Source organism: Staurois parvus, unplaced genomic scaffold, assembly GCF_062004578.1.
Source record: "Staurois parvus isolate SC_StPar_1 unplaced genomic scaffold, SC_StPar_1.0 ptg003688l, whole genome shotgun sequence".
NCBI lineage: Eukaryota > Metazoa > Chordata > Amphibia > Anura > Ranidae > Staurois > Staurois parvus.
Window position 1 is genome coordinate 44,808 of NW_028321484.1, and position 22,136 is coordinate 66,943.

General features: G+C 51.3%; 1 protein-coding gene across 3 annotated transcripts in view; it reads right to left on the minus strand.

The window, feature by feature from the left end:
• The window catches only part of LOC149427521 (SWI/SNF-related matrix-associated actin-dependent regulator of chromatin subfamily D member 3), a 39,804-nt gene that overhangs the window by 11,050 nt on the left and 6,618 nt on the right, over window positions 1–22,136 (minus strand). For all 3 annotated transcript variants that reach the window (XM_089667944.1, XM_089667945.1, XM_089667942.1), the window contains 6 exons: window positions 19,138–19,260; window positions 17,061–17,156; window positions 16,879–16,980; window positions 7,750–7,911; window positions 5,411–5,508; window positions 3,196–3,331 (listed from right to left, as the gene is read on the minus strand). In XM_089667944.1, coding sequence (XP_089524070.1) covers window positions 3,196–3,331; window positions 5,411–5,508; window positions 7,750–7,911; window positions 16,879–16,980; window positions 17,061–17,156; window positions 19,138–19,260 — 717 coding nt within the window. The remainder of the gene's footprint in view (window positions 1–3,195; window positions 3,332–5,410; window positions 5,509–7,749; window positions 7,912–16,878; window positions 16,981–17,060; window positions 17,157–19,137; window positions 19,261–22,136) is intronic.

Below are 22,136 nucleotides of genomic sequence, written 5' to 3' on the forward strand. Positions count from 1 at the left end.
AAGGGGTTGAGAGGTGTTGGAGTCGGAAGGGGTTGAGAGGTGTTGGAGTCGGCAGGGGTTGAGAGGTGTTGGAGTTGGGAGGGGTAAGGAGGTGTTGGGAGGAGTTGAGAGGTGTTGGAGTTGGGAGAGGTAAGGAGGTGTTGGGAGGGGTAAGGAGGTGTTGAGAGGTGTTGGAGTTGGGAGGAGTTGAAAGGTGTTGGAGTTGGGAGGGGTAAGGAGGTGTTGGAGTTGGGAGGGGTAAGGAGGTGTTGGAGTTGGGAGGGGCTGAGAGGTGTTGGAGTTGGGAGGGGTAAGGAGGTGTTGGAGTTGGGAGGGGTAAGGAGATGTTGGAGTTGGGAGGGGTAAGGAGATGTTGGAGTTGGGAGGGGTAAGGAGGTGTTGGAGTTGGGAGGGGTAAGGAGATGTTGGAGTTGGGAGGGGTAAGGAGGTGTTGGAGTTGGGAGGGGTAAGGAAGTGTTGGAGTTGGGAGGGGTAAGGAAGTGTTGGAGTTGGGAGGGGTAAAGAGGTGTTGGAGTTGGGAGGGGTTGAGAGGTGTTGGAGTTGGGAGGGGTAAAGAGGTGTTGGAGTTGGGAGGGGTTGAGAGGTGTTGGAGTTGGGAAGGGTAAGGAGGTGTTGGAGTTGGGAGGGGTAAGGAGGAGGTAGAGTTGGGAGGGGTAAGGAGGTGTTGGGAGGGGTAAGGAGGTGTTGGGAGGGGTAAGGAGGTGTTGGGAGGGGTAAGGAGGTGTTGGAGTTGGGAGGGGTAAGGAGGTGTTGGGAGGGGTAAGGAGGTGTTGAGAGGTGTTGGAGTTGGGAGGAGTTGAAAGGTGTTGGAGTTGGGAGGGGTAAGGAGGTGTTGGAGTTGGGAGGGGTAAGGAGGTGTTGGAGTTGGGAGGGGCTGAGAGGTGTTGGAGTTGGGAGGGGTAAGGAGGTGTCGGAGTTGGGAGGGGTAAGGAGATGTTGGAGTTGGGAGGGGTAAGGAGATGTTGGAGTTGGGAGGGGTAAGGAGGTGTTGGAGTTGGGAGGGGTAAGGAGATGTTGGAGTTGGGAGGGGTAAGGAGGTGTTGGAGTTGGGAGGGGTAAGGAGGTGTTGGAGTTGGGAGGGGTAAAGAGGTGTTGGAGTTGGGAGGGGTTGAGAGGTGTTGGAGTTGGGAGGGGTAAGGAGGTGTTGGAGTTGGGAGGGGTAAGGAGATGTTGGAGTTGGGAGGGGTAAGGAGATGTTGGAGTTGGGAGGGGTAAGGAGGTGTTGGAGTTGGGAGGGGTAAGGAGGTGTTGGAGTTGGGAGGGGTAAGGAGGTGTTGGAGTTGGGAGGGGTAAGGAAGTGTTGGAGTTGGGAGGGGTAAGGAAGTGTTGGAGTTGGGAGGGGTAAAGAGGTGTTGGAGTTGGGAGGGGTAAGGAGGTGTTGGAGTTCGCAAGTATTGGAAAGTGTTGGGGTTGGGAGGCGTTGCGAGGTGCTGGGATAGGGAAGTATTGCAGTTTGGAGGATGTAGGGTTGGGAATTGTTGGGGTTGGAAAGTGTTATGCAGTATGTATGGCTGTGCGGGGTCATCCAGTTCTCTATGGTAGGGTCTACAGCTGTGCGGGGTCATCCAGTTCTCTATACTAGGATCTACAGCTGTGCGGGGTCATCCAGTTCTCTATACTAGGATCTACAGCTGTGCGGGGTCACCCAGTTCTCTATGGTAGGGTCTACAGCTGTGCGGGGTCATCCAGTTCTCTATACTAGGATCTACAGCTGTGCGGGGTCATCCAGTTCTCTATGGTAGGGTCTACAGCTGTGCCGGGTCATACAGTTCTCTATGGTAGGGTCTACAGCTGTGCGGGGTCATACAGTTCTCTATGGTAGGGTCTACAGCTGTGCGGGGTCATCCAGTTCTCTATGGTAGGGTCTACAGCTGTGCGGGGTCATCCAGTTCTCTATGGTAGGGTCTACAGCTGTGCGGGGTCATCCAGTTCTCTATGGTAGGGTCTACAGCTGTGCGGGGTCATACAGTTCTCTATGGTAGGGTCTACAGCTGTGCGGGGTCATACAGTTCTCTATGGTAGGTAGGGTCTACAGCTGTGCGGGGTCATACAGTTCTCTATGGTAGGGTCTACAGCTGTGTGGGGTCATCCAGTTCTCTATGGTAGGGTCTACAGCTGTGCGGGGTCATCCAGTTCTCTATGGTAGGGTCTACAGCTGTGCGGGGTCATACAGTTCTCTATGGTAGGGTCTACAGCTGTGTGGGGTCATCCAGTTCTCTATGGTAGGGTCTACAGCTGTGCGGGGTCGTTCAATTCTCTATGGTAGGGTCTACAGCTGTGCGGGGTCATCCAGTTCTCTATGGTAGGGTCTACAGCTGTGTGGGGTCATCCAGTTCTCTATGGTAGGGTCTACAGCTGTGCGGGGTCATACAGTTCTCTATGGTAAGGTCTACAGCTGTGCGGGGTCATACAGTTCTCTATGGTAAGGTCTACAGCTGTGCGGGGTCATACAGTTCTCTATGGTAGGGTCTACAGCTGTGCGGGGTCATCCAGTTCTCTATGGTAGGGTCTACAGCTGTGTGGGGTCATCCAGTTCTCTATGGTAGGGTCTACAGCTGTGTGGGGTCATCCAGTTCTCTATGGTAGGGTCTACAGCTGTGCGGGGTCATCCAGTTCTCTATGGTAGGGTCTACAGCTGTGCGGGGTCATACAGTTCTCTATGGTAAGGTCTACAGCTGTGCGGGGTCATACAGTTCTCTATGGTAGGGTCTACAGCTGTGCGGGGTCATCCAGTTCTCTATGGTAGGGTCTACAGCTGTGCGGGGTCAAACAGTTCTCTATGGTAGGGTCTACAGCTGTGCGGGGTCATACAGTTCTCTATGGTAGGGTCTACAGCTGTGTGGGGTCATCCAGTTCTCTATGGTAGGGTCTACAGCTGTGCGGGGTCATACAGTTCTCTATGGTAGGGTCTACAGCTGTGTGGGGTCGTCCAGTTCTCTATGGTAGGGTCTGCAGCTGTGCGGGGTCATACAGTTCTCTATGGTAGGGTCTACAGCTGTGTGGGGTCATACAGTTCTCTATGGTAGGGTCTACAGCTGTGTGGGGTCATCCAGTTCTCTATGGTAGGGTCTACAGCTGTGTGGGGTCATACAGTTCTCTATGGTAGGGTCTACAGCTGTGTGGGGTCGTCCAGTTCTCTATGGCAGGGTCTACAGCTGTGCGGGGTCCCTCCCCCCAGGGGCCCTCTAGTAGTACCTTGTTGTCCAGTGCAGAGATCTCCTGTTGGTTTGCTGTGGACAGCAGAAAACTGCTCATCTGGCTCTTCAGAGGATCTTCGACCTCCACATCGATGTCATAGCATGCGGTCTTCTTCTGGTCGGTGGGATCCACACTGTGGAGACATCATCAATCATGTAAGACACGTATGTGGGGAAGTGTCCTGAGATCTACAGACCGACCTCCCAACTCCTGGACCTTCTCCTGCCATGGCCCCCCAGAGACCCCAACCATGAAGAATGACCACACGTGACTGGATGAACTCAGCAGGAAAACACATCTTGGCTCCTCCTTCATACCAAACAATCGATGTACAAAGATGGAGGTTCGATGAAAAGTTTAGTGAACATTTCTGGTAGTTAATACATTTATTAGAGTTCTACACATCTTAGGGACACCTGAGGGACACATGAGGACAGCTGAGAACACCTGAGGGACACATAAGGACACCTGGGGACACCTGAGGGACACATGAGGACACCTGAGGACACCTGAGGGACAAATAAGGACACCTGGGGACACCTGAGGGACAAATAAGGACACCTGGGGACACCTGAGGGACACATGAGGACAGCTGAGGACACCTGAGGGACACATAAGGACACCTGAGGGACACATAAGGACACCTGAGGGACACATAAGGACACCTGAGGGACACATAAAGACACCTGAGGACACCTGAGGGACACATAAGGACACCTGGGGACACATAAAGACACCTGGGGGACACATAAGGACACCTGAGGGACACATAAAGACACCTGGGGACACCTGAGGGACACATAAGGACACCTGGGGACACCTGAGGGACAAATAAGGACATCTGGGGACACCTGAGGGACACATAAAGACACCTGGGGACACCTGAGGGACACATAAGGACACCTGAGGGACACATAAGGACACCTGAGGGACACATAAGGACACCTGGGGACACCTGAAGGACACATAAGGACACCTGGGGACACCTGAGGGACACATAAGGACACCTGAGGGACACATAAGGACACCTGGGGACACCTGAGGGACACATAAAGACACCTGGGGACACATAAGGACACCTGAGGGACACATAAAGACACCTGGGGACACCTGAGGGACACATAAGGACACCTGGGGACACCTGAGGGACAAATAAGGACACCTGAGGGACACATAAAGACACCTGGGGACACCTGAGGGACACATAAGGACACCTGGGGACACCTGAGGGACACATAAGGACACCTGAGGGACACATAAGGACACCTGGGGACACCTGAGGGACAAATAAGGACACCTGGGGACACCTGAGGGACACATAAGGACACCTGAGGGACACATAAGGACACCTGAGGGACACATAAGGACACCTGAGGGACACATAAGGACACCTGAGGGACACATAAGGACACCTGAGGGACACATAAAGACACCTGGGGACACCTGAGGGACACATTGTGGCAGAAGTGACTTTTGGGGATGGGGGGACCTCTGTGTCAGCTCATGTTCTCCCCATCATGTTTAAGGCACCCTGTGCCCGTTAGGGGTGCAGGGTGTGAATGTCAATGTCCTAGTATTGTGTATTGGTGTGTTGTCCTTTGCCCATGCCATGTGCTGCCCCTTTGTTCTGTGTCTTAGATGGATGAGGCGGGCTGATGATGTGTTTCCTGTAGCCCTCCCCACTGATGGGGCGGGCTGATGATGTGTTTCCTGTAGCCCTCCCCACTGATGGGGCGGGCTGATGATGTGTTTCCTGTTCCTGGTTGTGTTGCCCCGCCCTGTGTATATAACTTGTTTGTGTAGAAATAAAGGGGTTGACTTCCTGTTTTAAGAAGAGGTGGGGGCTGTCTATTTCCTGCATAATCAGTGGGTGGTCCGTGGGTGGAGTTCGGACCGGGAAGCTGCGGTATAACGAAAGATCCCCAAGAGTGGTCGGGTTCCGGTTCCGTTACACACATGAGGGCACCTGAGGGACAGAGAGTTTGGTTCCTCCAGAAGGAAGATCCCACCAATCAGGTAGAGATGACTAGGAGGTACATGGACAGCAAACAACCAACGTCTACAGGCCGCAGATCTCCTCCCCCGACACCATACAGGACAATATGACAGTGTGGCCCCGGGAGGGGTTCTTGGTTCCTCCAGCATTTCCTGCACTCAGTGATGTACCCAATGTTCCTCCTGCAGAGAGGAGCTGAAGATGGAGGAAACTCACCTAATGACATGATTGATAACGATGGGGTCGGGGGGGAGGAGAAGGTTGGTCAGTCTTTGGGGGATCTCAGAGAACTTCAGCCGCGGACAATCAAATATCTGAGAGAAAAACGCAAGAAAGTTAGAAAACAGAATAATGTGGGGGAGGGGGGGGGGGGGGGAGACGATCGCAGCGTATCCTCGGTGTTCGATCTGCTGGTTGCCATTACACTTCCATACATGGTCAGTGCCGGGACACAATGGTTGTGCTGGTTTCGGGAATCCATGAAATGTTCAATCACCCCCCCCACATCGATCACACCACACCCCTCAGATCGATCACACCACACCCCCCAGATCGATCACACCACACTCCCCCACATCAATCACACCCCCCACATCGATCACACCACACCCCCCACATCGATCACACCACAGCCCCCCCACATCGATCACACCACACCCCCCCACATCGATCACACACAACCCCCCACATCGATCACACCACACCCCCCCACATCGATCACACCCCCCACAATGGTTGTGCTGGTTTCGGGAATCCATGAAATGTTCGATCACCCCCCCCACATCGATCACACCACACCCCCCAGATCGATCACACCACACCCCCCCCACATCGATCACACCACAACCCCCCACATCGATCACACCCCCCACAATGGTTGTGCTGGTTTTGGGAATCCATGAAATGTTCGATCACCCCCCCACATAGATCACACCACACCCCCCAGATCGATCACACCACACCCCCCCCACATCGATCACACCACAACCCCCCACATCGATCACACCACACTCCCCCACATCAATCACACCCCCCACAATGGTTGTGCTGGTTTTGGGAATCCATGAAATGTTCGATCACCCCCCCACATCGATCACACCACACCCCCAGATCGATCACACCACACCCCCCCACATCGATCACACCACAACCCCCCACATCGATCACACCACACTCCCCCACATCAATCACACCCCCCACAATGGTTGTGCTGGTTTTGGGAATCCATGAAATGTTCGATCACCCCCCCCCACATCGATCACACCCACACCCCCCAGATCGATCACACCACACCCCCCCCACATCGATCACACCACAACCCCCCACATCGATCACACCACACTCCCCCACATCAATCACACCCCCCACAATGGTTGTGCTGGTTTTGGGGAATCCATGAAATGTTCGATCACCCCCCCCCACATCGATCACACCACACCCCCCACATCGATCACACCACACCCCCCCCACATCGATCACACCACAACCCCCCACATCGATCACACCACACTCCCCCACATCAATCACACCCCCCACAATGGTTGTGCTGGTTTTGGGAATCCATGAAATGTTCGATCACCCCCCCCACATCGATCACACCACACCCCCCAGATCGATCACACCACACCCCCCCCCCACATCGATCACACCACAACCCCCCACATCGATCACACCACACTCCCCCACATCAATCACACCCCCCACATCGATCACACCACACCCCCCACATCGATCACACCACACCCCCCACATCTATCACACCACAACCCCCCCACATCGATCACACCACACCCCCCACATCGATCACACCACACCCCCCACATCGATCACACCACAAACCCCCCCACATCGATCACACCACACCCCCCACATCGATCACACCACACCCCCCCCCACATCGATCACACCACAACCCCCCCCACATCGATAACACCACACTCCCCCACATCAATCACCCCCCCCACATCGATCACACCACATCCCCCACATCGATCACACCACAACCCCCCACATCGATCACACCACACTCCCCCACATCGATCACACCCCCCACATTGATCACACCACCCCCCCCACATCGATCACACCACACCCCCCACATCCATCACACCCCCCCACTTCCATCACACACCCCCCCCCCCACATCCATCACACCACATACCCCCCACATCCATCACACCCCCCACATCCATCACACCACACACCCCCACATTGATCACACCACACCCCCCCCACATCCATCACACCACACACCCCCACATCGATCACACCACACACCCCCCACATCCATCACACCACATACCCCCCACATCCATCACACCACACACCCCCCACATCCATCACACCACATACCCCCCACATCCATCACACCCCCCACATCCATCACACCACACACCCCCCACATCCATCACACCACATACCCCCCACATCCATCACACCACACACCCCCCACATCCATCACACCACATACCCCCCACATCCATCACACCCCCCACATCCATCACACCACACACCCCCACATCGATCACACCCCCCACATCGATCACACCACACACCTGCTGGAAGTATTTGTCTCCGGTGATGTATTCCTTGTCATGACAGTCCTGGAGTTTGTTGGTCTTGATATATTGCCATAGTGCCTGGATGATGACGGCTCGTGTCTGCGTGTGGATTCCCAGCAGACGGGCGAGGCGAGGGTCCAGCTTAAACTGCGGTGGCTGTGAGGACAAAGAGGTGACAGTTAGAAGATTCCACCAATACTCCGGTCACCACTCCCATCCCCCACACATCATTCACAAGACGACACCCTGACCAAAGATGAAATGTAGCCACATTCTGGACTGAGAAAAACGATCGAGGACATGAAATATGAACCGAACATATAATACAGATTCTCAAAGTCACTAGAAGCTCAGAGGAGATCCGTACATTAGTAATGACACAATCACAACAGTCCTCAAATAGTCACATGTGGAGAAAGCACCTTCACCAATGTCTCCATCCACGAGTCCTCAAAGAGCTGAGATAACATTCGCCAAATGTCTCCATCCACGATTCCTCAAAGAGCTGAGATCACCTTCACCAAATGTCTCCATCCACGAGTCCTCAAAGAGCTGATATCACCTTCACCAAATGTCTCCATCCACGAGGCCTCAAAGAGCTGAGATCACCTTCACCAAATGTCTCCATCCACGAGTCCTCAAAGAGCTGAGATCACCTTCACCAAATGTCTCCATCCACGAGTCCTCAAAGAGCTGAGATCACCTTCACCAAATGTCTCCATCCACGAGTCCTCAAAGAGCTGAGATCACCTTCACCAAATGTCTCCATCCACGAGTCCTCAAAGAGCTGATATCACCTTCACCAAATGTCTCCATCCACGAGTCCTCAAAGAGCTGAGATCACCTTCACCAAATGTCTCCATCCACGAGTCCTCAAAGAGCTGAGATCACCTTCGCCAAATGTCTCCATCCACGATTCCTCAAAGAGCTGAGATCACCTTCACCAAATGTCTCCATCCACGAGTCCTCAAAGAGCTGAGATCACCTTCGCCAAATGTCTCCATCCACGATTCCTCAAAGAGCTGAGATCACCTTCACCAAATGTCTCCATCCACGAGTCCTCAAAGAGCTGATATCACCTTCACCAAATGTCTCCATCCACGAGTCCTCAAAGAGCTGAGATCACCTTCACCAAATGTCTCCATCCACGAGTCCTCAAAGAGCCGAGATCACCTTCACCAAATGTCTCCATCCACGAGTCCTCAAAGAGCCGAGATCACCTTCACCAAACGTCTCCATGCACGAGTCCTCAAAGAGCTGAGATCACCTTCACCAAATGTCTCCATCCACGAGTCCTCAAAGAGCTGAGATCACCTTCACCAAATGTCTCCATCCACGAGTCCTCAAAGAGCCGAGATCACCTTCACCAAACGTCTCCATCCACGAGTCCTCAAAGAGCCGAGATCACCTTCACCAAATGTCTCCATCCACGAGTCCTCAAAGAGCCGAGATCACCTTCACCAAATGTCTCCATCCACGAGTCCTCAAAGAGCCGAGATCACCTTCACCAAACGTCTCCATGCACGAGTCCTCAAAGAGCTGAGATCACCTTCACCAAATGTCTCCATCCACGAGTCCTCAAAGAGCCGAGATCATCTTCATCAAATATCTCCATCCACGAATCCTCAAAGAGCCGAGGTCACTTTCATCAAATGTCTCCATCCACGAGTCCTCAAAGAGCCGAAATCACCTTCACCAAATGTCTCCATCCACGAGTCCTCAAAGAGCTGAGGTCACCTTCATCAAATGTCTCCATCCACGAGTCCTCAAAGAGCCGAGGTCACTTTCATCAAATGTAACAAATCCACGAGTCCTCAAAGAGCCGAGATCACCTTCATCAAATGTCTCCATCCACGAATCCTCAAAGAGCTGAGGTCACTTTCATCAAATGTCTCCATCCACGAATCCTCAAAGAGCTGAGGTCACCTTCATCAAATGTCTCCATCCACGAGTCCTCAAAGAGCTAAGGTCACTTTCATCAAATGTTTCCATCCACGAGTCCTCAAAGAGCTGAGATCACCTTCATTAAATGTCTCCATCCACGAGTCCTCAAAGAGCTGAGGTCACTTTCATCAAATGTCTCCATCCACAAATCCTCAAAGAGCTGAGATCACCTTCATTAAATGTCTCCATCCACGAGTCCTCAAAGAGCTGAGGTCACTTTCATCGAATGTCTTCATCCACGAGTCCTCCAAGAGCAGAGGTCACTTTCATCGAATATCTCCATCCACGAGTCCTCAAAGAGCTGAGATCACCCTTATTAAATGTCTCCATCCATGAGTCCTCAAAGAGCTGAGATCACCTTCATCGAATGTCTCCATCCACAAGTCCTCAAAGAGCTAAGGTCACTTTCATCAAATGTTTCCATCCACGAGTCCTCAAAGAGCTGAGATCACTTTCATCAAATGTTTCCGTCCACGAATCCTCAAAGAGCTGAGGTCCCTTTCATCAAATGTTTCCGCCCACAAGTCCTCCAAGAGCTGAAGTCCCATTCATCAAATGTTTCCATCCACGAGTTCTCAAAGAGCTGAGATCACCTTCACCAAATGTCTCCATCCACGAGTCCTCCAAGAGCTGAGATCACCTTCATCAAATGTCTCCATCCATGAGTCCTCCAAGAGCTGAGATCACCTTCATCAAATGTCTCCATCCACAAGTCCTCAAAGAGCTGAGGTCACTTTCATCAAATGTCTCCATCCACAAGTCCTCAAAGAGCTAAGGTCACTTTCATCAAATGTTTCCATCCACGAGTCCTCAAAGAGCTGAGGTCACTTTCATCAAATGTCTCCATCCACGAGTCCTCCAAGAGCTGAAGTCACTAATCTCTAAGCTTTAGAGAACCTCTGCAATGACACCCTACAAATGGGAGGTCTTCCCCAGTTCAATGTTTGTTATAAGGAGGATATTGAAGGGGAAGGTGAAGGACCATTAATTGTACCAATTCTCCCCGGCATAGAATATCAAAGTCACCAAGTGGAGGTATCTTCTTGAACAGAACGTTGCCCGTATCACCTATGTGGGCGTGGCTCCATATATACAAATCTTCAAATGAAGGGTCAATGGAGGTAAACAAAGAGGACTCGTGGAGTTGTGATTCATCATCTCAGATATAGGTGGTGGACCTCCAGGTGAAGGCCTCATGCACACGGGACGTTTCACAAACGCTTCTCTTGGCAGAGAAAACACCGGGCGCTTGAAGTGGCTGACGTGTTTCGGCGTGTTCACAGGCGTCAAGCACTTGGGCGTTCATCTCATTGGACAAAATAATAATTTGTTCCGGCCTCTGAAATAAATTGGCGCCCGAGTGATAAACGCGCCTAGCATTCCCAAGCATTTAGCCGTGTTTAGGCGTTTTTAGCCAGTTTTGGACAGTCTGAAGTGCAACCTGGTGGCGTTAGATGGACCGAAACAGGACATGTCAGAGGGGTTCTATTGGATTTAGGTCAGGGGAGTGTGGGGGCCATTCAATGGTATCAATTCCTTCAGCCTCCAGGAACTGCCTGCATACTCCCCCCACATGAGGCCGGGCATTGTCTGCACCAGGAGGAACCCGGGACCCACCGCACCGGGAGGAACCTATGTCCCACCGCACCAGGAGGAACCCAGGACCCACCGCACCAGGAGGAACCCAGGACCCACCGCACCAGGAGGAACCCAGGACCCACCGCACCAGGAGGAACCCAGGACCCACTGCACTAGGAGGAACCCAGGACCCACCGCACCAGGAGGAACCCAAGACCCACTACACCAGGAAGAACCTGGCTGCATGTGTCCCCCGCATGTCTACTCCGCATGTGTCCCCCGCAAGTCTCTTCTGCATGTCTCCCCCGCAAGTCTCCTCCGCAAGTCTCCCCCGCAAGTCTCCCCCGCAAGTCTCCCCTGCAAGTCTCCCCTGCATGTCTCCCCCGCATGTCTCCCCCGCATGACTCCTCCGCATGTCTCCCCTGCATGTCTCCTCCGCATGTCTCCTCTGCATGTCCCCCCCGCATGTCTCCTCTGCATGTGCCCCCCGCATGTCTCCCCTGCATGTCTCCTCCGCATGTCCCCCCCGCATGTCTCCTCTGCATGTCCCCCCTGCATGTCTCCCCTGCATGTCTCCTCCGCATGTCTCCCCGCATGTCTCCCCTGCATGTCTCCTCCGCATGTCTCCCCTGCATGTCTCCTCCGCATGTCTCCCCTGCATGTCTCCTCCGCATGTCTCCCCTGCATGTCTCCTCTCCAGTCCCCCCCGCATGTCTCCTCCACATGTCTCCTCTGCATGTCCCCCTCGCATGTCTCCCCTGCATGTCTCCTCTGCATGTCCCCCCTGCATGTCTCCCCTGCATGTCTCCTCCGCATGTCTCCCCTGCATGTCTCCCCTGCATGTCTCCTCTCCAGTCCCCCCCGCATGTCTCCCCCACATGTCTCCTCTCCAGTCCCCCCCGCATGTCTCCTCTCCAAGTCTCCCCGCATGTCCCCCCCGCATGTCTCCCCTGCATGTCTCCTCTCCAGTCCCCCCCGCATGTCTCCCCTGCATGTCTCCTCTCCAGTCCCCCCCGCATGTCTCCCCTGCATGTCTCCTCTCCAGTCCCCCCCGCATGTCTCCCCTGCATGTCTCCCCTGCATGTCTCCTCCGCATGTCTCCCCTGCATGTCTCCTCCGCATGTCTCCCCTGCATGTCTCCTCCGCATGGTCCATGAACTTCGTTTAGATAGCGAGGGTCTTGGTCCATGAACTGTGTCTAAATAGCAAGGGTCTTGGTCCATGAACTTCTTCTAGATAGCAAAGGTCTTGGTCCATGAACTACATCCAGATAGCAAGGGTCTTGGTCCATGAACTTCTTCTAGATAGCAAGGGTCTTGGTCCATGAACTTCTTCTAGATAGCAAGGGTCTTGGTCCATGAACTTCTTCTAGATAGCAAGGGTCTTGGTCCATGAACTTCTTCTAGATAGCAAGGGTCTTGGTCCATGAACTTCTTCTAGATAGCAAGGGTCTTGGTCCATGAACTTCGTCTAGATAGCAAGGCTCTGACAAACTGCCCTGCAAGCAACAACGGGTTCCATAGCTGGACCTGATAGAGCAAAATGAGCCTTAAGGAGGGCTTTTGTCCACAGGGTCCCTACAGACAGGAGCCTCCTCCACAGGGAGTGTCAGAGTCTTCTAAGGATCCACAACAGGGACTTCTCCATAATTCATTCCAGTGTTCCCTCAAACTACTGATGTTAGGCTGATGGGACTACAGCTCCCCGACATACATCGACCTTTTATAATAGTAAACCCACAATTGTTCTCTGCCGATCAGTCCATACCATTCGTGTCATTGGGGGGTGAGCGGGTGATGGGCTGCACCCAGAACCAGAACGCTTCCACTCGGCCATCTTTTGTCTATAGGGAGGCCATTAAATATCAAAGTGGCTTGGCCATCACCAGCTATCACTGAGCTAAGCTCCCTGAGGACTTGTGGGTCGTCTTCTCCGGAACCCACACGGGTTCTTTCCCGCCCACTTGTCAGGACTTGTTTCAGACAAAGTGATACAGAGCCGCAAGTATTGGGTAGTCAGGCTTTTATGACGGGATACATCGATGTTCTACACGGCTCCACCAATGAGAAGAAGACTCTGAGAACCCATCAGATCCCAATGAGGACAAATCTCCTGCTGGATCTCTATCCTGACATGGATGGGGGATGGGTGAGGAACGTAAGGACGCCCCATCATTGGATGGAAATGATCGCCCTACAGAGGACTGAATTCACAGACACCCCGAAAATCAAAGTGAAGAAATGATGCAGCAGGCGAGTCCATGTTGGTGAAATGTCATTGCAGCAACTCAGAATGGTCCTCAGTAGTCTGTGTGGCCCCCACGTGCTTGTATGCATGTCTGATAACGTCGGGGGAGGGTCCTAATGAGACCACGGATGGTGTCCTGGGGGATTTCCTCCCAGATCTGGACCATCACTGAGCTCCTGGACAGTCTGAGGTGCAACCTGGCGGCATTGGATGGACCGAAACATGACATCCCAGAGGGGTTCTATTGGGTTTAGGTCAGGAGAGCGTGGGGGCCAATCAGTGGTATCAATTCCTTCATCCTCCAGGAACTGCCGGCATACTCTCCCCACATGATGCCGGGCATTGTCATGTACCAGGAAGAACCAAGGACCCACCGCACCAGGACGAACCCGGGACCCACCGCACCAGGAGGAACCCAGGACCCACCACACCGGGAGGAACCCAGGACCCACTGCACCAGGAGGAACCCAGGACCCACTGCACCAGGAGGAACCCAGGACCCACCGCACCAGGAGGAACCCAGGACCCACGCAACAGGAGGATCCCAGGACCCACTGCACCAGAAGGAACCCAAGACCCACTCCACCAAGAAGAACCAAGGACCCACCGCACCGGGAGGAACCCAGGACCCACCGCACCAGGAGGAACCCAGGACCCACCACACCAGGAGGAACCCAGGACCCACCACACCAGAAGGAACCCAAGACCCACTCCACCAGGAAGAACCCAGGACCTACCGCACCAGGAGGAACCCAGGACCCACTGCACCAGGAGGAACCCAGGAACTACCGCACCAGGAAGAACCCAGGACCCACTGCACCAGAAGGAACCCAAGACCCACTCCACCAGGAAGAACCCAGGACCCACTGCACCAGGAGGAACCCAGGACCCACTGCACCAGGAGGAACCCAGGACCCACTGCACCAGAAGGAACCCAGGACCCACTACACCAGGAGGAACCCAGGACCCACTGCACCAGAAGGAACCCAAGACCCACTCCACCAGGAAGAACCAAGGACCCACCGCACCAGGAGGAACCCAGGACCCACCGCACCAGGAAGAACCCAGGACCCACCGCACCAGGAGGAACCCAAGACCCACTCCACCAGGAAGAACCAAGGACCCACCGCACCAGGAGGAACCCGGGACCCACCGCACCAGGAAGAACCCGGGACCCACCGCACCAGGAAGAACCCGGGACCCACCGCACCAGGAAGAACCCGGGACCCACCGCACCAGGAAGAACCCGGGACCCAGCGCACCAGGAGGAACCCGGGACCCAACGCACCAGGAGGAACCCGGGACCCAACGCACCAGGAGGAACCCGGGACCCACTGCACCAGGAGGAACCCGGGACCCACTGCACCAGGAGGAACCCGGGACCCACTGCACCAGGAGGAACCCGGGACCCACCGCACCAGGAAGAACCCAGGACCCACAGCACCAGGAGGAACCCAGGACCCACTGCACCAGGAGGAACCCAGGACCCACTGCACCAGGAGGAACCCAGGACCCCCTGCACCAGGAGGAACCCAGGACCCCCTGCACCAGGAGGAACCCAGGACCCCCTGCACCAGGAGGACCCCAGGACCCACTGCACCAGGAGGAACCCAGGACCCACTGCACCAGGAGGAACCCAGGACCCACTGCACTAGCGTAGGGTCTGACAATGGGTCCAAGGATTTCATCCCCATACCTAATGACAGTCAGGGTGCCATTGTCCAGCCTGTAGAGGTCTGTGCGTCCCTCCATGGAGATGCCCCCCCAGACCATCACTGACCCACCACCACAACGGTCATGCTGAACCATGTTACAGGCAGCAGAACGTTCTCCACGGCTTCTCCAGACCCTTTCACGTCTGTCACATGTGCTCAGGGGGAACCTGCTCTCATCTGTGAGAAGCACAGGGTGCCAGTGGTGGACCTGCCAATTCTGGGGTTCAATGGCCAATGCCAATCCAGCTCTATGGTGCCAGGCAGTGAGCACAGGGCCACTAGGGGATGTTGGGCCCTCAGGCCACCCTCATGAAGTCTGTTTCTGATTGTTTGGTCAGAGACATTCACACCAGTGGCCTGCTGGAGGTCATTTTGTAGGGCTCTGGCAGGGCTCCTCCTGTTCCTCCTCCACAAAGGAGCAGATACCGGTCCTGCTGATGGGTTAAGGACCTTCTACGTCCCTGTCCAGCCCTCCTAGAGGAACTGCCTGTCTCCTGGAATCTCCTCCATGCTCTCGTCTCCTGGAATCTCCTCCATGCTCTCGTCTCCTGGAATCTCCTCTGTGCTCTCGTCTCCTGGAATCTCCTCCATGCTCTCGTCTCCTGGAATCTCCTCTGTGCTCTCGTCTCCTGGAATCTCCTCCATGCTCTCGTCTCCTGGAATCTCCTCCATGCTCTCGTCTCCTGGAATCTCCTCCATGCTCTCGTCTCCTGGAATCTCCTCCATGCTCTCGTCTCCTGGAATCTCCTCCATGCTCTCGTCTCCTGGAATCTCCTCCGTGCTCTTGGCTCCTGGAATCTCCTCCATGCTCTTGTCTCCTGGAATCTCCTCCATGCTCTTGTCTCCTGGAATCTCCTCCATGCTCTCGTCTCCTGGAATCTCCTCCATGCTCTCGTCTCCTGGAATCTCCTCCATGCTCTCGTCTCCTGGAATCTCCTCCATGCTCTCGTCTCCTGGAATCTCCTCCATGCTCTCGTCTCCTGGAATCTCCTCCATGCTCTCGTCTCCTGGAATCTCCTCCATGCTCTCGTCTCCTGGAATCTCCTCCATGCTCTCGGCTCCTGGAATCTCCTCCATGCTCTCGGCTCCTGGAATCTCCTCCATGCTCGTCTCCTGGAATCTCCTCCATGCTCTCGTCTCCTGGAATCTCCTCCATGCTCTCGTCTCCTGGCATCTCCTCCATGCTCTTGAGACTGTGCTGGGAGACACAGCAAACCTTCTGGCAATGGCACGTATTGATGGGCCATCCTGGAGGAGTTGGACTGCCTATACAACCTCTGTAGGGTCCAGGTATGGCCTCATGGTACCAGTAGTGACACTGACCCGAGCCAAATGTAAAATGAGTGAGAGACAGTCAGAAAAGATGGAGGGAAAAATGTCAGTGGCCTCCACCTGTAAAACCATTCCTGTTTTGGGAGTTGTCTCATTGCTGCCCATCTAGTGCACCTGTTGTTCGTTTCATGACCACCAAAGCAGCTGAAACTGATTACCATCCCTGACCAGATCCATATCCCAGGAGGTTCATGGACTTGATGCCGGACACGGATTACGTGTGCCTTCAGTTTTTGCAGGCGTGTAGAATGTGATGTGGCGACACATATGGGTGAGGTAGCAGAATGCAGAGACACGGAATGGTTACCTGGTAGTCCAGCATCAGCAGTAGCGTACAGCGCACACTGACATCTCCGGGACGCTTCACCTGGAAGCCATCGGTCTCCTGAGTGCTCGGGGTCCTGTGCCACTGAAAGGAAAAGTTCATCAACAGACAGAACCCACAGCAGACGTCGCCCACCCCAGACAGGAGACACCCGGGATACCCACCTCCACCAGGTGATTGTCGGGTCCATATAAATCTTTGTCCAGCTCAATCACCAAACTTTTGAAGAAGGAGGAGAACTTCCGCTTCATCTTGCTGGGCTGAGAACAGAACATCCAGAGAATCAGCCAATGAGATTGTTCCAGGACCTCCTCCCTCCAATCACTGCAAATGTAGTCCGCTAGAGTCATCTCCAGCCTCCTCACTTCCCCAATGACTGCTCTGTCCAACCAATGCGACCTCTGCATATGAAGTCCTCCATGGAGGCCAGCATGGAGAGAAGATGCCGCCATTGTGAAGGAGGACACACTCACAGTAAAAGGCCCCATGCCACCCAGGTGGTTTGGTCGTGTTCCCCTCCCCCAATCACCAGGGTCAAAGCCGGAAACTACTGGAGGCTCAGAACTTCGGAGTCTCCTAGGAAAAGGCCTGAAGACCACCAAGGCTGAGGACCTCCCCAACATCTCACATTTCATCCTTCATTTAGACATTTCAAACGATCAAAAATCCAACGTTAGCTGTTAGTATTCCGAATGTACACCCAACCGCGCTCTGCTGCTCTGATCCCTCACCATCCATCCATCACTGATCCCTCACCATCCATCCACCACTGATCCCTCACCATCCATCCATCACTGATCCCTCACCATCCATCCATCACTGATCCCTCACCATCCATCCATCAATGATCCCTCACCATCCATCCATCAATGATCCCTCACCATCCATCCATCAATGATCCCTCACCATCCATCCATCAATGATCCCTCACCATCCATCCATCAATGATCCCTCACCATCCATCCATCAATGATCCCTCACCATCCATCCATCAATGATCCCTCACCATCCATCAATGATCCCTCACCATCCATCCATCAATGATCCCTCACCATCCATCCATCAATGATCCCTCACCATCCATCCATCAATGATCCCTCACCATCCATCCATCAATGATCCCTCACCATCCATCCATCCATCAATGATCCCTCACCATCCATCCATCAATGATCCCTCACCATCCATCCATCCATCAATGATCCCTCACCATCCATCCATCAATGATCCCTCACCATCCATCCATCAATGATCCCTCACCATCCATCCATCAATGATCCCTCACCATCCATCCATCAATGATCCCTCACCATCCATCCATCAATGATCCCTCACCATCCATCCATCAATGATCCCTCACCATCCATCCATCAATGATCCCTCAACATCCATCCATCAATGATCCCTCACCATCCATCCATCAATGATCCCTCACCATCCATCCATCAATGATCCCTCACCATCCATCCATCAATGATCCCTCAACATCCATCCATCAATGATCCCTCACCATCCATCCATCAATGATCCCTCACCATCCATCCATCAATGATCCCTCACCATCCATCCATCAATGATCCCTCACCATCCATCCATCCATCCATCAATGATCCCTCACCATCCATCCATCAATGATCCCTCACCATCCATCCATCAATGATCCCTCACCATCCATCCATCCATCAATGATCCCTCACCATCCATCCATCAATGATCCCTCACCATCCATCCATCACTGATCCCTCACCATCCATCCATCCATCCATCAATGATCCCTCACCATCCATCCATCAATGATCCCTCACCATCCATCCATCACTGATCCCTCACCATCCATCCATCCATCAATGATCCCTCACCATCCATCCATCCATCAATGATCCCTCACCATCCATCCATCAATGATCCCTCACCATCCATCCATCACTGATCCCTCACCATCCATCCATCCATCAATGATCCCTCACCATCCATCCATCCATCAATGATCCCTCACCATCCATCCATCCATCAATGATCCCTCACCATCCATCCATCACTGATCCCTCACCATCCATCCATCACTGATCCCTCACCATCCATCCATCACTGATCCCTCACCATCCATCCATCCACCACTGATCCCTCACCATCCATCCATCACTGATCCCTCACCATCCATCCATCCCTGATCCCTCACCATCCATTCATCCATCCATCCCTGATCCCTCACCATCCATCCTTCCAATGAATATTACTTACGTCATCCAGCAATTTGCCTTCTACACGCAGCTCCCATGAGGCAATGCTTCCATCGGAATCATCCGCATCGGGCTTTGCGGGGTTAAATGTGTTTGAAATGTAAAGTCGCAGTTTCCGCTTTTGCTGTGACGGAGAGAAGAGATTGGACGATATTAGACGCCCACTGAACATGACACTCGGTGCATCACACATTTCCCGCACAAATTCCTGGCAAACTGACCATTCAGAGATGGATGCAATAAATGACAGTTGTCACCATTCTTCATGATATAGATAATGGAATAAATGACAGTTGTCACCATTGTTCATGATATAAATTATGGAATAAATGACAGTTGTCACCATTCTTCATGATATAAATTATGGAATAAATGACAGTTGTCACCATTGTTCATTATATAGATTATGGAATAAATGACAGTTGCCACCATTCTTCATTGTATAGATTATGGAATAAATGACAGTTGTCACCGTTGTTCATTATATAGATTATGGAATAAATGACAGTTGTCACCATTCTTCATGATATAAATTATGGAATAAATGACAGTTGTCACCATTCTTCATGATATAAATTATGGAATAAATGACAGTTGTCACCATTCTTCATGATATAAATTATGGAATAAATGACAGTTGTCACCATTCTTCATGATATAAATTATGGAATAAATGACAGTTGTCACCGTTGTTCATTGTATAGATTATGGAATAAATGACAGTTGTCACCGTTGTTCATTATATAGATTATGGAATAAATGACAGTTGTCACCATTGTTCACTATATAAATTATGGAATAAATGACAGTTGTCACCATTGTTCATTATACAGATTATGGAATAAATTACAGTTGTCACCATTGTTCATTGTAAAGATTATGGAATAAATGACAGTTGTCACCATTCTTCATGATATAAATTATGGAATAAATGACAGTTGTCACCATTGTTCATTATATAGATAATGAAATAAATGACAGTTGTCACCATTGTTCACTATATAAATTATGGAAAAAATGACAGTTGTCACCATTGTTCATGATATAAATTATGGAATAAATGACAGTTGTCACCATTGTTCATGATATAATTTATGGAATAAATGACAGTTGTCACCATTGTTCATGATATAATTTATGGAATAAATGACAGTTGTCACCAATGTTCATTATATAGATTATGGAATAAATGACAGTTGTCACCAATGTTTATTATATAGATTATGGAATAAATGACAGTTGTCACCATTGTTCATGATATAGATTATGGAATAAATGACAGTTGTCACCATTGTTCATGATAAAGATTATGGAATAAATGACAGTTGTCACCATTGTTCATGATATAGATTATGGAATAAATGACAGTTGTCACCATTGTTCACGATATAAATTATGGAATAAATGACAGTTGTCACCATTGTTCATTATATAGATTATGGAATAAATGACAGTTGTCACCATTGTTCATTATATAGATTATGGAATAAATGACAGTTGTCACCATTGTTCATTATATAGATTATGGAATAAATGACAGTTGCCACCATTGTTCACTATATAAATTATGGAATAAATGACAGTTGTCACCATTGTTCATTATATAGATTATGGAATAAATGACAGTTGTCACCATTGTTCATTATATAGATTATGGAATAAATGACAGTTGTCATCATTGTTCATTATATAGATTATGGAATAAATGACAGTTGTCACCAATGTTTATTATATAGATTATGGAATAAATGACAGTTGTCACCATTGTTCATGATATAGATTATGGAATAAATGACAGTTGTCACCATTGTTCATGATAAAGATTATGGAATAAATGACAGTTGTCACCATTGTTCATGATATAGATTATGGAATAAATGACAGTTGTCACCATTGTTCACGATATAAATTATGGAATAAATGACAGTTGTCACCATTGTTCATTATATAGATTATGGAATAAATGACAGTTGTCACCATTGTTCATTATATAGATTATGGAATAAATGACAGTTGTCACCATTGTTCATTATATAGATTATGGAATAAATGACAGTTGCCACCATTGTTCACTATATAAATTATGGAATAAATGACAGTTGTCACCATTGTTCATTATATAGATTATGGAATAAATGACAGTTGTCACCATTGTTCATTATATAGATTATGGAATAAATGACAGTTGTCATCATTGTTCATTATATAGATTATGGAATAAATGACAGTTGTCACCATTGTTCATTATATAGATTATGGAATAAATGACAGTTGCCACCATTGTTCACTATATAAATTATGGAATAAATGACAGTTGTCACCATTGTTCATTATATAGATTATGGAATAAATGACAGTTGCCACCATTGTTCACTATATAGATTATAGAATAAATGACAGTTGCCACCATTGTTCACTATATAAATTATGGAATAAATGACAGTTGTCACCATTGTTCATTATATAGATTATGGAATAAATGACAGTTGTCACCATTGTTCATTATACAGATCTATTAATACACATAACAGAATCTCCGTGATGCTGACAGTTAGGAAGTGCAGGCAGCCTGAGGTGCACCTATCTGTATCCACATACCTGCAGCAGACTTCTTAGGGCTCATTTACACCACAATCCCCTTCCTGGGTCTGCAGGTACGTTCCCCTTCCTGGGTCTGCAGGTACGTTCCCCTTCCTGGGTCTGCAGGTACGTTCCCCTTCCTGGGTCTGCAGGTACGTTCACCTTCCCGGGTCTGCAGGTACGTTCACCTTCCCGGGTCTGCAGGTACGTTCACCTTCCTGGGTCTGCAGGTACGTTCCCCTTCCTGGGTCTGCAGGTACGTTCCCCTTCCTGGGTCTGCAGGTACGTTCACCTTCCTGGGTCTGCAGGTACGTTCCCCTTCCTGGGTCTGCAGGTACGTTCCCCTTCCTGGGTCTGCAGGTACGTTCACCTTCCTGGGTCTGCAGGTACGTTCCCCTTCCTGGGTCTGCAGGTACGTTC